The sequence below is a fragment of the Rhinolophus hipposideros genome, assembly GCF_964194185.1.
Source record: "Rhinolophus hipposideros genome assembly, chromosome: X".
In the NCBI taxonomy this organism is placed as follows: domain Eukaryota; kingdom Metazoa; phylum Chordata; class Mammalia; order Chiroptera; family Rhinolophidae; genus Rhinolophus; species Rhinolophus hipposideros.
In genome coordinates this window covers 81219284-81237580 of record NC_138046.1, presented here as the reverse complement: position 1 = coordinate 81237580, position 18297 = coordinate 81219284, and the positions used below count along the sequence as shown (strand labels likewise).

The window sequence follows — 18297 nt, the reverse complement described above, 5'->3', positions numbered from 1 at the left end:
GTAGTTGCTTGGTATATTTTGGTGCTCCCTGATTGGGAGCATAAATATTGATGACTGTTATGTCTTCTTGTTGTGTAGTCTCCTTATCATTATGAAATGTCCATCTTTGTCTCTTGTTACCTTTTTTATCCTGAAGTCTGTTTTTTCTGATATCAGTATAGCTACACCTGATTTTCTCTGGATACCATTTGCTTGGAGTGTCAATTTCCACCCTTTCACTTTGAATCTATGTTTGTCCTTGTAGCTGAGATGTGTCTTTGATGGAGGCAGCGTATGGTTGGGTTTAGCATTTTGATCCAATCTGCTACACTGTGCCTTTTTATTGGTGAGTTCAGTCCATTTACATATAGAGTGATTATTGATATGTGAGAATTTTCTATCATTCTATCTTTGGTTTTCTGGTAAGACTGTGTCTCCATTGTTTTTTTGCCTTTTTGTTGTTGTCGATTATTTCTGTATGGTAGTGTTCTATGATTTTTCCCTCTGTTTCTTCTTTTAATATGCTATTTATTTCAGTTCTGGATTTTTTTTTTGAGTGGTTACCCTTAATTTTATGTAAAACAAAGTTTGATATTTAGAGTATTCCATTTTTTTAAGCATGCTTACTTTCTCCATCCCCATATTCCAGTTCAGGCCTTTACTTTCCCCCCTTTTATGTTTTGGTTGTCACAAATTGTCACTATTTATGCTGGTCAAATAGCGTCCTTCAGTATATCTTGTAGTGCAGGTCGTGTGTTAGAAAATTCCCTCAGCTTCTGTAAGTCGGGAAAGGTCTTTATTCCTCCTTCATATCTAAAGGATATCTTTGCTAGATATATTATTCTTTGCTCATAATTTCTCTCTTTCAATTGTTTGAATATTTGTTCCACTCTTTCCTGGCTTGTGGAGTTTCTGCTGAAAAATCTGATGGTGATTTAATGGGCTTTCCTTTGTAGGTTACTGTCTTTTCCTTGGCTGCCTTGAGGATTCTTTCTTTGTCATTAATTTTTGACAGCTTTAATACAGTGTGCCTTGGAGAAGACCTGTTGGGGTTGAGGTGATTAGGTTTTCTATTTGCTTCTTGGATTCGAGAATCCAGTTCTTTCCACAAGTTTTGGTAGTTCTCATTGATTGTTTGTTTGAATATACTCTCTCTTCCCTTCTCTCTTCTCCTTCTGGTATGCCCATTATTTTTATATTGCTTTTTCTGATGGAGTCAGAAAGTTCTCATAGAGTTCTTTCTTTTCTTTTAACTCTTTAGTCTCTCTCTTTTCCATCTATGTCATTTCCAGATTTCTGTCTTCAATGTCACTGATTCTTTCCTCCATCTGGTCAAGTCTACTACCTGAGCTGGCTATTTCATTCTTCATTTCTTTTATTGAGTTCTTAATCTCCAGAAATTCTATTTGATTCTTTTTAAAAAATTTCAATATCTTTGGTAAAATGTTCATTTTGTTCTTTGTGTTTCTGAGTTCATTGAACTACCTGTCTGTTTTCTTGCATCTCGTTGAGTTTTTTTAAGAGTTGCAATCTTGAATTCTCTGTCATTTAAATCACATATTTCAATGTCTTTAAGTTCATTTTCTGGAACTTTTCATTTTCTTTGTGAGCTGTCTTTGTTACCTTGGTTATTCATGATTTGGCAATTAATGATTTATTGTTTGTTTTCCAAACATCTACAATAGTGTATTCTGCAACAGGTTGATAGGAAGAGGTCTTTTGTTTTCCAGTAGGTGTTGGTAGGATGTTTTATTTTCTCTCCAACTGCTGTCTTTTATTCTTTTTCACACTGTAGTGTTATATTTTCTCTGCACTATTCTGGCCTTTTACACAATGGGGGGATTCCCTGGAAGACGGACTTTTCCTCTGTGATCAGTTGGCCTGGATCATAGGGCGCCGCCTCGTTGGAGGCATGTGGAGAGCTTCTGAAGTTTCAAAGCTCGTCCTCATGCATTTCTTTTTTGGGGGAATTAGCATGGGCAGGAGTGATGAGACTAAAGATTTAATCATCCTTTTTGTTTTTTAAATCAAAATTGTTAACCTGTACTCCATGGTAAACAACTTTATTACCACAGTGCAGTGCTTATGTATATGTCTTTAGTTGTTAGTCTTTTTTAAAAAAAATTTCTTTGAGGAATATTGGGGTGTAGTGTGTTTTTCCAGGACACATTAGCTCCACGTCAAGTTGTTGTTTTTCAATCTAGTTGTAGAGGGGCACAGCTCAACTCCAAGTCAAGTCCTTTTTTCAATGTAGTTGTGGAGGGCACAGCTCTCTGGTGCATCGAACTGGCGACCTTGGTTTTATGAATACTGCACTCTAACCAGGGAGCCAACCGGTCCACCCTAGTTGTTAAGTCTTATAGTTTCTACTCATTTCCTAAGTTATTGAAGTCATTCCCCCCCACCCCATTTCATTGTTTGCTTTACTGTCACTAGAGTCTAAAATGTGGGAGAGGAATTTTCCCCCGAATATTTCTCGTTAAATCCTAATTCCCGAGTTAGTGTTTTTAGAATTGCTAGAGAAAGAATCCTGGGCTTGATGTTAGACTGCCATGGTTCAAATCTTGCTTGTGCCACTTCTTGGCTGTATGACCTCTGGTGAAGAATTCACTTCTCAGAGCTTCGTTTTTTTCATTCTTGAAATAGGGTGATTATATCTCAAAGATTTATTACAGGGATTAAATAAGTAATGGTCATGGATGATCTTGTGAGAAATGAAGCACAATGCCAGTTATTAATCATTTTAATTAGTGATTAGGTAGAATGGAAGGAAGTTCTATTTTTCTCTGTGACAATTATTCTACTATGATTGTAAATTTCACCAGCGCATGCTAGAAGCCATCTATACTGAGCCAATTTACCACAATTACCCCACAAACCTGTTAACCTTATATCCCTGAGAGAGAAGTTTTATAACACTGCAATTTGCTCCTCTTTGCTTTACCACGATTTACTTCTGTTTGAGAGAAAATCAGTTGTGCCTTACAAAGGATGGTTGAAGATTGTAGACGTGATAATGTCTCTGGCAGTGCTTTTACCATTAGTGAGAGTCAGAAGCACGGATGATGATAGAACTAGTGCATGTCTGTGGATTTATTTTGGTTCTTTTCTGTTTTATAGATTGCACTGCATCACATTGCCACTGTGGAGAAGTTGCCTGTCACTAGCGTGGGTTGTGCCCTGATTCTCCGCTGCAAGAACTTTCGGGTGGCCCACTTTGTTTTAGACTCTGACGTTGTGTGCCATGAGGTTTATATTTCACTGCTCAAGCTTTCACAGCCAGGTAGTTATGATAGTATTTTTATCTAAAACCACTTATTTGTTTTTCCAAGAATTGCATACTGGAAAGATCATGAGCTATGCAGTTAAACAGGGCAGAGTTTGGATCTGTCCTCTGCTACTTACCAGCTCCATGGTATTTGGGCAAGTTATATAATCTCTGAACTCAACTTCCTCACGTGTAAAAGTAATGATAATATAAGTTCTCCATGGGATTGTTTTGAGGCTTCAATGCATTTGTGCGTTTTAGTCTGTACTTGTTATATAGTAGACTTAAAACAGATGTTATTTCCTTCTCTCTCCCTCCCTCCTTTTAAGTATCAATCTGTGAATTTTTTTCATCAGTTTAGGAAGCAGGTCAGCTTTGGAGCAAAATTTGTTTCCTGTTGTTCTGCAAGCTTTATGTTTGGCCCTACTATTCCCACCCCTGCTTTCAGTTCTAGCTAGAAGATTAGGGTGGTTTATTAGAGTCCTTTTAAATTTTATTTTTCAGCTACAGTTGACATTCAATATTGTTTTATAGTAGTTTCAAGCTTATAGCATAATGGTTAGACATTTAATAATTTAAGAGGTGATCTCCCCTATTAGTCTAGTACTCACCTGGCACTGTGCATAGATGTTACAATATTATTGACTATGAAGTACAAGTTGGTTATATCAGAGTCTTTAATAATGCAGTTATCTCTGTTTCTTCCATCCTCACCCTCTCATCCACCAGCCCCACCTCTAGCTGGCTAACCCATCACCTTCCTCTGAATTTAGTCTGTGGAATTTCCATGCTCTTACATTTTCCCTCCCATTTTCTTCCACCCTTTCCCTAGAATAATTCCTCAGAATTTGCTGGTATTTTATTGACAGAGGTTATCTGTCAGCCAGCCCAACATTTTGTAAGGCTCTAGCAGATTCTATCCATCTCTAGAAAAGTTGTTGCCACGTAAATTGGTCAAATGAGTTATTTATTGCATGCTGCATGATAAGAGGGAAGGAAGTGGGGTTGACCAGAAGAAGAGAAGAAATGGACATTTATCAAGCAGAAGTAGGTACTGGCCTGATAAGTAGAATGCAAGAACAGTGTTAATGTTTTGTAACGTGTTACAGCAAACAGTACACTTAGGACATTGAAGCTTAGTTGAAAAACTTTTCTAAGGACCACTTTCCCAACATGTGAAACCTTGAAGCTTCAATTCAGTCCACTATACATCAGTTCACAGGAAGCCAGACAGAATGTTCCTGATTTGTATTGGTGTCATAAGAAAATCAGCAATGTTGTAAAGATTACGTAGGCTACCAGATAGGTACTGGACTTATCAGGGGGATCACTTTGTAGACTGTGTAGATGCCTGACCTCTGCACTATATATACTTGAAGCTGAAGTAGAATAATATTGAATGTCAACTGTAAATATATAAATATACATATATATATATATGTTTATATTTATATTGATATTTATTTAGTTATTTTCCTGGGATGTAAAGTACAGCATAGGGAATATAGTCAGTAGTATTGTAACAGCTATATTTGATGTCAGAGACGTAGTCGACTTTGGGGGGTGGTTATTACTTTGTGAGGGGTGTAAATGTCTATTACATTGTTTTGTACACCTGAAACTAATAAATATAAATAAAAGAAAAAAGGTTCAGTTCATGTAATAAATGATAGAATTTAACAAATTTTTTTTTTTTAATTTAAAAGATGATTCCACAGAGGGATAGTGAATGGGGGGAGGAGGGCTGTCACTGTGTGAGGGATATAAATGATAAATGTCTAACTATTACGTTGTTTTTTATTTTTATTTTAATTTATTAGTTTCAGGTGTACAAGACAAGGTAATACTTAGATGTTCAACATTTATATCCCTCACACTGTGAACCCCCTCCCCCATTCACTATCCCTCCGACCTTGCACCGAGTCATCACATTATATATATAAAATTATAGTTGGCATTCATTATTGTTTACCTTCTGGTGTACAATGCCATGATCAGGCATCCACAGTATCCCTGAGGTGGTCTCCCAAATAGGACACATGTCCATCGGATACCCAACAAAATCTTTACAACATTATTGAATACGTTCCCCAAATTAATTTTCAAAAACTCTGAGGCCATCTTGTGGTTACCAGCTGCGTCCTAATCCCTTCACATTTCCCCTTATCCGCCCTCCCCCGCCCATCTAACAACTCTCGGTTTTTTCCTTTTTGTCTCCAAAACTGTTTCTGATTAGTTCATTCACTTATTCTTTTCTTTACATTCCGCATATAAGTGAGATCATGTGGTACTTGTCTTTCTCTTTCTGACTTATTTCACTTAACATAATGTTCTCTAGATCCATCCATGTTGTTGCAAATGATAAGATTTCTTTCTTCTTTATGGCTGCGTAATACTCCATTGTATAAATGTATCACAGCTTCTTAATCCAGTCATCTACCGATGGGCATTTCGGTTGTTTCCATATCTTGGCTATTGTGTAAAGTGCTGCAATAAACATAGGAGTGCATACTGATTTTTGAATTGGAGTTTTGGATTTCTCCGGGTAGATGCCTAGGAGTGGAATTACTGGATCATAGGGTAGTTCCATTTTCAGACTCCTGAGATACCTCCATACTGTTTTCCGTAGTGGCTGCACTAATCTGCAATCCCACCAACAGTGCACTAGCGTTCCCTTTTCTCCACATCCACGCCAGCATTTGTTGTTTGTTGATTTATTGATGATAGCCATTTTGACTGGAGTGAGGTGGTATCTCATTGTGGTTTTTATTTGCATTTCTCTGATGGTTAGTGAGGTTGAGCATTTCTTCATATGTCTTCTTGCCTTCTGTATGTCCTTTTTAGAAAAATGTCTCTTCAAGTCCTCTGCCCATTTTTTAATTGGGTTGTTCGTTTTTTTGGAGTTGAGTTGAGTAAGTTTTTTATAGATTTGTGATATTAATCCCTTATCAGATATATCATTGGCAAACATCTTTTCCCATTCAGTAGGATCCCTTTTTGTTTTATTGATGGTTTACTTTGCTGTGAAACAACTTTTTAGTTTGATGTAATCCCACATGTTTATTTTTTCTCTTACTTCCCTCGCGCGAGGGGATATATCAGTGAAAATCTTACTCCGGGTAATGTCCATGAAGTTTCTTCCTATATTTTCTTCTAGATATTTTATGGTTTCAGATCTTACATTTAAGTCTTTAAGCCATTTTGAATTTATTTTTGTATATGGTGTAAGGAGGTGGTCCAGCTTCATTTTCTTGCATGTGTCTGTCCAGGTTTCCCAACACCACTTATTGAACAGACTCTCTTTACCCCATCGTACATTCTTGCTTCCATTGTCGTAGATTAGATGGGCATATAGGCATAGATTTCCTTCTGGACTCTCTATTCTGTTCCATTGATCTATGTGTCTATTTTTATGCCAGTACCATGCTGTTTTGATTACTGTAGCCTTGTAATATAGTTGGAAGTCAGGTATCGTTATACCTCCCACTTTGTTCTTATTTCTCAAGATTGCTGAGTCTATCCGGGGTCTTTTATGGTCCCATGTAAATCTTAGGATTATATGTTCTATTTCTGTGAAAAACGTCGTTGGTAGTTTGATAGGAATTGCGTTGAATATGTATATTGCCTTAGGCAGTATGGACATTTTAACTATATTAATTTTTCCTATCCAAGAACATGGAATGTGTTTCCATCTATTTTGTCTTCTTTCATTTCTTTCTTCAGTGTCATATAAGTGGTAATCAGACTGTACAGGCTTTCTGTTTCTTCTTGAGTTAGCCTTGGAAGTTTGTGCGCCTCTAGAAAATTGTCTGTTTCTTCCAGATTGTCAAATTTGTTAGGATACAGTTGCTCATAGTAATTTCTTAAAATTTTTTCTATTTCTGTGGTGTCTGTTGTCACTTCTCCTCTTTCATTTCTGATTTTATTAATTTGGGTCCTCTCCTTTTTTTAATGAGTCTGGCTAAAGGTTTGTCAATTTTGTTTATCTTCTCTAAGAACCAACTCTTGGATTCATCGATCTTTTGTATTGTTTTTCTGGTTTCTATTTCATTTATTTCTGCTCTGATCCTTATTATCTCCTTCCTTGTGCTCCCTTTGGGCTTATTTTGCTGTTGTTTTTCCAGATCCCTTAAGTGTGAAGATAAACTGTCAATTAGTGATGTTTCCTGTTTCTTTAGGTAGGCCTGCAGTGCTATGAATCTCCCTCTTAGGACTGCTTTCCTGGTAGCCCATAGATTTTGGGTTGTCGTGTTTTCATATTCGTTTGTCTCGAGATATCTTTTGATTTCTTCCTTGATCTCCTGCTTGACCCATTCATTATTTAGTAATAGGTTATTCAGCCTCCATAACTTTGTGTGTCTTCCAGTTTTTTGCTGTAGTTCATTTCTAATTTCATAGCTCTGTGATCAGAGAAGACAATTGGTATGATTTCAATTTTCTTAAATTTATCAAGGCTTGTTTTGTGGCCTAACATATGGTGTATATTGGAAAATGTTCCATGTATTCTTGAGAAAAACGTGAAATTTGCAGCATTGGAGTGAAATGCTCCGAAAATATCGATTCAATCCAAGTGGTCCAATGTATCATTTAAGGCTGTTGTTTCCATTTTGATTTTCTGTCTGGAGGACCTGTCCCTTGTTGTCAGAGGTGTGTTGAAGTCCCCCACTATGATAGTGTTACTGTTGATCTCTGTCTTTATGTCAGTCAGTATCTGTTTTATATATTTAGGTGCTCTTATGTTGGGTGCATAGATGTTTACTAGGGTCATGTCCTCTTGTCGGATTGATCCCTTTATTATTGTATAGTGCCCATCTTTATATTTGAATATGTTCTTCATTTTAAAGTTTATTTTGTCAGATATAACTATTGCAACTCCAGCTTTTTTCTCATTTCCATTTGCATGAAATATCTTCCTCCAACCCTTCACTTTCAGCCTGTGTGTGTCTTTTGATCTGAGGTGAGTCTCTTGTATACAGCATATACAAGGGTCTTGCTTCCTTATCCACTCAGCCACCCTGTCTCTTGATTGGAGCATTTAATCCGTTTACAGTTAAAGTGATTATTGATAGGTACATAGTTATTGCCATTTTTAAATTTGTAGTAAATTGTTTTCATCTTTCTTCTATTTACAGAAGTCCTTTTAGTATTTCTTGCAATGCTGGCTTGGTTGTAATAAATTCTCTGTTTGTTTTCTGGGAAGCTCTTTATCTCTCCATCAACTTTAAATGATAGCCTTGCTGGATAAAGCAATCTAGGTTGTAGGCCTTTGTGTTCCATCACTTTGAGTATCTTCTGCCACTCTCTCCTGGCCTTCAATGTTTCTGTAGAAAAGTCATTTGATAGCCTTATGGGAGTTCCCTTGTACGTAACCTTCTGCCTTTCTCTTGCTGCTTTTAAGATTCTCTCTTTGTCTTTAAGCTTTGCCATTTTAACTATAATGTATCTTGGTGTGGGCCTGTTTGGGTTTATCCTGGTTGGAACTCTCTGCACTTCCTGGGCTTGTATGTTGGTTTCCTTCATCAGGTTAGGGAAGTTTTCGGACATTATTACCTCAAATATGTTCTCAATCCCTTGCTTCCTCTCTTCGCCTTCTGGTATTCCTATGATGCTCATGTTGTTGCGCTTGATGTTATCCCAGAGGTCTCTTAACCCATCTTTATTGTTTTTTATTCTTTTTTCTTTCTGTTGTTCAGTTTGAGTGATCTCTGCTAACTTGTCTTCTAAGTCGCTGATTCGATCCTCTGCTTCATCTAACCTGCTGGTCATTCCTTCAAGTGAGTTCTTAATTTCGGTAATTGTGTTCTTTAGTTCTAGCTGGTTGTTCGTTAAGATTTCTACATCCTTTTTTAGTTCTAACTGGTTGTTCTTTATGACTTCTATATCCTTCTTTATGTCTTCTCTAAGCTCCTTAAACATTCTTATCACCAGTGTTCTGAACTCTGTCTCAGACAGGTTGGTTACCTCTGCTGTATTTGGTTCCAGTTGTGGAGGTTTCTTCTGTTCTTTTATTTGGGACATGTTTTTTTGTCTCCCCATTCTGACTGACTCTCTGTGTTTGCTTTGATGTATTAGGAAGATCCCCTAGAGCTCTTAGTTCTTGCTGGGTTATCTTATGTAGTATGTGTCCTTTATATTTGACTTGGACTACTTCGTTCTTCTCCTCTGCATGTGCTCCAAAGGTGGCTCGTGTGTTTAGTATATTGTCCTTTTCAAGAAGAACTTTAATTGCTTCTGCTTGTGAGTAGGTGTGTTTAACTCCTAGGCTGTCTAGTTGTGAGACTTGGCTCTGCCCATCGCAGGGTGTTCTGCTGGGTGAGGGTTGGCCACTTAAATGAGGTTTGGCCTCTATGGGCTCTTATGCCTTCACAGAATTCCTTCTGGGTGTGTGACTTGTAGGTCAAACCCGGTAGTACTCTTGTTTGGTCTATGTTTGGGTCCGGAGTCAACCCCTCCTCAAGCGAACAGAATCACACGATAATGCAAGTCACACAGCGAGGTTTATTTCCAGCTAGCTGTGGTCCTAGTATCTGCCCGACACAGCGAGTTTCAACAAGGACCCCAAACACACAAAGCTAGGGGATTTTATAGGATAACATTTTAAGGCTCTCAGTAATTTTTCACACAGGCAAGATATTTACAAGACTTTTGGTCCTGTGTCCTTGCTTACATTTTTGCTGCCAGATAAGCATTTTCTCAACAGAGCTTTCTGACCTTGCAATACGTGGTGTTTATGATTAATGACTAGGTTATTTTGGTCTGGGGGCTGTTCAGAAAAGGGCTTCTTGACCCTTGAGGAGGCAGTTCTGGTGCTACAGTAAAGGGTTTCCTAACCCTTGAGGAGGCAGTTCTTGTGCTACAGTATTCTACAGTCTAGAGTTGGCTTCTGGATATGTTGAATCTTGTGCCTCTTAAGCTGGGCCCTGCCCTTGGCTCCTGGTGGTTCAGCTCTGCCAGGGGATGCTATGAGAGTCAGCCACAGTGCTTCTTCTCTCATCCACACAGCACATTGTCTGTCCCCGAACTAGCACTGCTCACTGCTTTGCAAGTAAACTTCGCTGTCTGCCGCTTGCTTGATTCCTGTCTCTTGACTGAATTCTTTCTTCGAAGTAGACACGAACCGAGGAAAATTGTCATTCCCGGTGACAAAGGAAACCAAAATTTGCCATCCTGAAATTACTTTTTGGGATACTGACTTTAAGCTATTTATTAACAAACAAGACTCAGAAAGAATCTTTGAGCCTCCCCTCCTTTCCTGCTGGAGATTCAGACAAAAAAAAAGTTATTACATTGTTTTGTGTACTTGAAACTAATAATAAAATAGTCCAAAAACTATAAAGGCTCAACTGGACTGAATATCAACACACATTTTGAAGTGAATTGGATAAAAAGAACCAGCAGCATTGTCATTCAGAATAAACAAGGTTTTGCTGCAATAATCAATAACCTCACAATCTCTGTGGCTTAAACAATAAAAGTTTATTTCTTACTCAAAAAAAAACAAACAGGTGATTCGAAAGCAATATTCCAGTTCTCATTCCTTACATAAAGGCAGCCTTGTACACAGATCATTTTCCTTTTCTGGGGCTGTATGACAGACATTCCCTTTGGGAGAAAGAAAGTATAGCCTTTTTTTTTTTTTTGCATTATTTGGTGTTCTCTAAGTTTCACTCATTATTACTTTGTTTTCATGCTTATCTCTCTTCCCTAGCATTATGTGAAGATCTATATGCTTTTTCTTATAATCCAAAATCCTCAAAAGACATGAGAGAGATTGGATGGAAACTCATTGACCCAGTATCAGACTTTGGACGTATGGGACTTCCCAACAGGTACTGGATCATAACAGATGCCAACAGAAACTATGAGGTAATTTTGTCATTGCTGTTTTCCTTTAGGTCCATTTAATTAAAACAGAAGACTATCAGCAAACAAGGTTTTGCAAAAATCAGTCATAATCTCTCCTTTTCATTTAACATTCAGCCATGCAGCATTTATTTATTTAAAAAAAAATTTTTAATTATAATTTATTGGGGTGACAGTTGTTAGTAAAGTTACGTAGATTTCAGGTGTATAATTCTGTATTACGTCATCTATAAATCCCGTTGTGTGTTCACCACCCAGAGTCAGTTCTCCTTCCATCACCATATATTTGATCCCCCTTACCCTCATCTAACACACACCTTCCCCCTTACCGTCTGATAACCACTAAACTATTGTCTGTGTCTATGAGTTTTTGTTTCTCATTTGTTTCTCTTGTTCTTTTGTTGTTTTTGGTTTATATACCACCTATCAGTGAAATCATAGGGTTCTCTGCTTTTTCTGACTGACTCATTTTGCTTAGCATTATAGGCTCAAGATCCATCCATGTTGTCACAGATGGTCCTATATCATCTTTTCTTACCGTCAAATAGTATTCCATTGTGTATATATGCCACAACTTCTTTATCCATTCATCTATCGAAGGACGTTTTGGTTGTTTCCATGTCTTGGCCAGTGTAAACAAAGCTGCAATGAACATTGGAGCACACGTGTCTTTACGGATAAATGTTTTCAGATATTTTGGGTAGATACCCAGGAGAGGGATTCCTGGGTCACATGGTAATTCTATTCGTAATATTTTGAGGAACCTCCACACTGCCTTCCGTAACAGCTGCACCAATCTGCATTCCCACCAACAGTGTATGAGGATTCCGTTTTCTCCACAGCCTCTCCAAGACTTGTTACTATTTGTCTTGTTGATGATAGCCATTCTAACTGAGGTGAGGTGATATCTCATTGTGGTTTTTATTTGCATTTCTCTGATCATTAGTGACGTTGGGCATTTTTTCATATGTCTATTTGCCATTTGTATGTCCTCTTTGGAGAAATGTCTTTTCAGGTCCTCTGCTCATTTTTCAATTGGGTTGTTTGTTTTTTTGTTGTTGAGTTGTATGTGTTCCTTGTATATTTTGTATATTAGCCCGTTATTGGAGGCACTGTTTGCAAAATTGCTGTGCAGAAGCTTTTAAGTTTGATATAGTCGCATTCATTTATGTTAGCTTTTACTTCCTTTGCCTCTGGAGTCAAATTCATAAAATGCTCTTTGAACCCAAAATCCATACGTTTAGTAGCTATGTTTTCTTCTATGCAGTTTATTGTTTCAGGTCTTATGCTTAAGTCTTTGATCCATTTTGAATTAATTTTGGTACATGGTGACAGTTAGCAGTCCAGTTTCATTGTTTTGCACGTGGCTTTCCAGTTCTCCCAGCACCATTTATTGAAGAGGCTGTCTTTCCTCCATTGTATGTTTTTTGCTTCTTTGTCAAAAATTATTCATATTTACGTGTTTTTATTTCTGGGTTCTCAATTCTATTCCATTGGTCTATGTGTCTGTTGTTCTTCCAATACCATGCTGTTTTGAGTATTGTTGCCCTGTAGTACAAGCTAAAGTCAGGGAGTGTGATGCCTCCAACATTGTTTTTTTTTCTTAAGATTGCTTTGGCTAGTTGTGGTCTTTTGTGGTTCCAAACATATATGATGATTTTTTGTTCTATTTCTTTAAAACATGCCATTGGGATTTTTATGGCGATCGCAGCAGCAAACATTTATTAAGTACCTATAACACTCAGGAGACTGAGTCAGAATTCTCCTAAAGCATAGAGCACTGTGGTAGCATAGATGAAGGCTGTGGAATTCAGGCTGGGATGCCAGAAACAGCTTGACGCTTTGAGAAATCATCTGGAGAAGAAAATCTGTCTTAATTTATACTGGGAGAGAAAGACAGAGATCAGGAAGTGAAGTCAGATTATGACGGGCTTCATGCCAAATTAAGGAATTTGAACATTATCCTTAAGACAGGAGTCACTAGACTGTTTTAGGCTGGAAAGGAATGTGAGTATGTTTGCATTTTAGAAAGATGACTTTGGTAGTGGTGTGGAGAATTGGTGTGCTTGAGCTAAGAATGCAGAAGAATGATATGAGAATTGATGAGAACCTGAATTACGGCAATGACTATGGATGGAGAGGAGAAGATGTATTTAAGAGATATTTAGGTGGTACAATTGAAAGAACCTGGTGACAGCTTAATGTGGCTGGGATAAAGAGGGAGAATCTTAGTATGCATTCCGGGTTTCCTGGTTTCTGGCTAAGGTGACCAAATGGGTAATGGATATGTTAGCCAAGATAAGGAGCATAAGAAAAGGGCAATGTCTTTAGTTTTAGACTTGAGTTCAAGGTGATCCAAAAGATATCAAGCATTTAATACCAAGCTTTGAGTCTAGATCTCAATAAAGAGCTCTGGTCCAAATGTATTAGGGGACCCCAAGACCTTTCCTCAGGTTTAGTGATTCACTAGGAGGACTCAGAGGTACTTGTGGTTGTGATTTTTTACAGTGAAAAGATATAAAGCAAAATGAGCAAATGGAAAAGGAGCAAAGTCCAGAGAAAACCAAGCACGAGCTTCAGAGTCCTCTCCCTGAGGAGTCACATAGGACATGCTTAATTCCTGTAGCCAGAAATTGTGACAACGTATGGAAAATGTTGTCTGTAGGGACTCAATGGAGAAACAATGGCCAGGATTTTTTTTGGGGCCTGGTCACACAGGCATTCTCTGCCTAGTGTATGCCAAAGTTTCAGATGGCCTAGAAGGAAAACAGGAGTTTGGCATAAACCACAATGTTTGTACAAACAATTTAGGCATGATGAGTCACTCTTACCAGTTAAGGAATTGTGGGAACCCTTTCCAAATCCAAGTTCCCATGCATCAACCAAGGGCCAACCTTGTAAGCAGGCCTTTCTAAGGGTAGCAGTCAGGCTTGCTATGATAACTTTTCTGCACAGGGAGTCATTGGTGTTAAAGTGGTATCTGTGAATTGTTAGATCTTTACAGCTTTTTACTAGCATGAAAAGACAGCAATTACAATAGCTTTCTGGTAACACAGTGTAGAATATCCACTAGATATGAGAATTGATGAGTTGTCACTTAGTCTGACCATTTGTGAGGTGGCTTGTTAGGGTCATACTTGACAAGAATGATTAGAGATGAGATGAATTCTTTCCACTTAAAATATGTATCTAAGTCCCCCAAATGAGGTCTGAAATATCTGTGTTGGCATCTGGGATGCATGTAACCTTCTGAGTTGTTAGAGAAGTTCCATTTATTTCTCTTTTTATGACCCACTTCTTCAAAGTCTGAGTCCAGGTATGGTGATAGGTAGAGAACTTTTTCAAATATTCTGCGTTTTTTAAAATAAATTTTATTGGGGAATATTGGGAAACAGTGTGTTTCTCCAGGGCCCATCAGCTCCATGAAGTTGTTTTTCAGTCTAGTTGTGGAGGGCACAGCTCAGCTCCAAGTTCAATTGGGGTTCAGAACTGGCAACCTTCTTTTTGAGAGCTTTCACTCTAACCAACTGAGCCATCTGGCTGCCCCTCCAGAAACTCAGTGGCTGCTCGTTGTCTTCAATTTAGTTGTGGAGGGCGCACCTCACTGGCCTGTGTGGGAATCGAACCAGCAACCCTGTTGTTCAGAGCTCACACTCTAATCAATTGAGCCATCAGGCTACCCTGCAAGTGTTCTGCATTTTAAGACATTTACTTTAATGAGTTACATAGAGCCTGATCCACCTCAAACTTTTTTGCCTATTCATATTTTTGTTTGTTTGATCCATTGTCAAAAGTTTAAGGGTGTTCTTTACTTAGAAGAATGATTAGAATTAGGTTTGTTCCATTACAATATTTTGTCACTGTCTCTTTAGAAAGATATATTTTGGTAATCAACCACTAACAGCTGGTAAATTGGAGAAAAATATATCAGTCTTTTTATAGAGTAAGTCATACATAAAATGATAACACTTATACCCCCAGACTAGTGTTTTAAAGGCCCTGAAGATGCATAAATGAGGAACCGAGTATGCATTTTAAGAAAGAGTACATTATGTTTTCTCCTTTTCCACGTGTCTGCCTTATATTTGAGTCTATTTGTTTTAATTTACTTATTTATAATATACATTGTTTGCTCTGATAGGCAAGTGTAGGAATTTCAGTGTATGGTTATATGTGCACTTTTACTTATAACGTGTATTTCTACCTATAATGTTAGTACCTTTTGTTCTTATATACTTCAGTATGTACCTTTCTAGACAATAATAACATACTTGGAAAAGCTATTACACCAAAGATATTTTTGTTCCTATTTCTGAGGGATGGGCGATTCTAAGATGATAAAATACTAGAAAGCTAATGCTTAAGTGATTGCTATTCCAACCTGTTGGTATTAAGTGAAAAAATATAAAAAATATATATATTGAAATTAAAAAATTGAGTTTTTCTTTTAGATATGCAGTACCTACCCTCCTGAAATAGTGGTTCCTAAATCTGTTACCTTGGGAACGGTGGTTGGAAGTTCGAAGTTCAGAAGTAAAGAACGGGTACCTGTGCTCTCCTACCTCTACAAAGAGAACAATGTGAGTTGAGCAAACTTCTCTCATGAGAACTAAACTTGATTCTAGAAAATTTCAGTTTAAGTCTCACCATTGCTACTTACTAGCTGTGTGATCTCAAGCAAGTTACTTCACTGAACTTAGTACTTTTCAGGGTTTTTAAGTGGGTTACATAAGGGAAAATGTATGTGTACTTTGTAAATTGTAATCTGTGATGGTATGCAGATGTTAACTAGCATTTTTAATGTGTTCATTTGTTTCTTACCTTCTCTGTGGGCTCCTGCTTGATGGGAAGCTGTTGAATGCAAGGTTATATGAAAGAATATTTGGGGACTGTGGCCGCCACTACAACACAGACATCCTTGATTCTTTTTCACTACTTATAATTTAAGGTGGTAGGAAAAAGCACTTAACTCCTCCTTTTGGGTCCTCTTCCATAGGATGGGATAATAATTACTGCCTCTTGTGATCATTCTCAGATCTGGAGTTAGACAAATAGTCATGTTCTCAAGTAGGTAACTATTCAGGTGCTAAAGAGTATAGTGATACAAGTGAGTGTCTTGGTGTCAAACCATCAAAGTAAGCAGATTCCTTAAAAAGTACACTGAAGTACAATGCAGTCCATTAGCTAATCATTACCAATATACCTGCTAAATAACTGTGGTTTTTATATTGAAATAGCTCAAAACAAACCAGCCCCTCTGATTTGAAATTAATGAGTAAACCCTGCTCTCTTAAGACACTCTAAATCTCTGCTGTATCTGGAATTCTGCTGCCACTGCCAGCCTCTGGTTTATATGGGTGATATTACTGCGACTATAAAAAGCAGTTTCTGAAAAACACTAGCCTAATACATATTGAGAATAGAATTTTATTAAGGAAGCACTCAAGATGTGATTTTCTTATAGTCTGGATTTGCCAAGACTAGGTTGAGAATCTTAGCCAAGTAGAAGGGAAAAACAAGACTATTCTGAGCAGCAGTTTATGGTAACACAGCCCACATGCCAGGGGGAGGCAGGAGGCTGAGCCCAATGTCAGTGGCACGGCTGCATTTCAGAGCTACACTTCTCTTTGCTGCACTATTCTGAGTTGGCTCATCTTTTTCTGCTCACCAAACCTGGGATCCAGGAGGATTTTTGACCACCTGTGCATATGATCACTCAACTGACACATTTTTTTTTTCCTTACAGGCTGCCATTTGCCGCTGTAGCCAGCCTCTGTCTGGATTTTATACTCGCTGTGTAGATGATGAGCTCTTGCTAGAGGCCATTAGCCATACGAACCCGGTGAACCAGTTTATGTATGTTGTAGACACAAGACCAAAGGTATCTCTCTATCAATCAATGACCTCTTTAATAACCCTACTTCACTCATTTTGTAATCTCCACACCTACATGTTGAACTTCACAATGTTATTGGGAAAATTGGATTTGTGTATATGGGCTTATTGTGTCAGAAATTGTGTAGAATAATTTGAGCAAGCCATTTGGAACTCCTTTTATTGTAGCCTGTCACTGTCAAGCAAGACTGAGATGTCCTTGATGCTTTCAAAGATACTTTGAATAACCTGGATATGTGACCTCCTGAATTGGTGACGTCTGAATTGAATGCCTGGAGGCTCTTTGAAGTTTCCTCATCATTTTCACTAGATCTTTTCGTCGATCAGAATTTTCAGTATTCCTCTTCTGTGGTATAAATTTACTATCAGAGAATGCATTTCATCTTAACACTGGAAATTTATTAATAGCAACGTATCTTTTTGTAAATAATGCATTAAATCACCGTGGATTAGTAATACTTCGGTATCTCCTAAAGGAACTAGGTTCACTAATACAACTGCTATATGATTAACAAAAATTCTTTTTTTTTAATTTTTTTAATTAAAGTTTATTGGGGTGACTATTGTTTAGTAAAGTTACATACATTTCAGGTGTAAAATTCTGTATTACATCATCTATAAATCCCATTGTGTGTTCACCACCCAGAGTCAGTTCTCCTTCCATGACCATACATTTGATCCCCTTTACCCTAATCTACTCCCTACCCCCTTAACCTCTAGTAACCACTGAACTATTGTCTGTGTCTATGAGTTTTTGTTTCTCATATGTTTGTCTTCTTCTTTTGTTGTTTTTGGTTTGTATACCACATATCAGTGAAATCATACGGTTCTCTGCTTTTCCTGTCTGACTTAATTCGCTTAGCATTATAATCTCAAGATCCATCCATGTTGTCACAAATGGTCCTATGTCATCTTTTCATACTGCTGAATAGTATTCCATTGTGTATATACACCACAACTTCTTTATCCATTCATCTATCGAAGGACATTTTGGTTGTTTACATGTCTTGGCCACCGTAAATAAAGCTGCCGTGAACATTGGAGCCCACGTGTCTTTATGGATAAATGTTTTCAGATTTTTTGGGTAGATACCCAGGAGAGGGATTGCTGGGTAATACGGTAATTCTATTCGAAATTTTTTGAGGAACCTCCACACTGCCTTCCATAGCAGCTTCACCAGTCTGCATTCCCACCAACAGTGTATGAGGGTTCCGTTTTCTCCACAGCCTCTCCAACACTTGTTACTTGTCTTGTTATTTGTCTTGTTGATGATAGCCATTCTGACTAGGATG

The 18297-nt window shown here is 37.8% G+C and overlaps 1 protein-coding gene across 2 annotated transcripts in view; it reads left to right on the top strand.

Moving 5' to 3' along the window:
* Nucleotides 1–18297, top strand: part of ASB12 (ankyrin repeat and SOCS box containing 12) — a 182235-nt gene that overhangs the window by 36613 nt on the left and 127325 nt on the right. Inside the window, exons 3-6 of one of the 2 annotated variants that reach the window (XM_081042042.1) lie at nucleotides 3100–3262; nucleotides 10956–11113; nucleotides 15562–15690; nucleotides 16857–16991. In XM_081042042.1, the coding sequence (XP_080898168.1) occupies nucleotides 3100–3262; nucleotides 10956–11113; nucleotides 15562–15690; nucleotides 16857–16991 (585 nt within the window). The remainder of the gene's footprint in view (nucleotides 1–3099; nucleotides 3263–10955; nucleotides 11114–15561; nucleotides 15691–16856; nucleotides 16992–18297) is intronic. The other variant, XM_081042043.1, reaches the window with a different exon arrangement.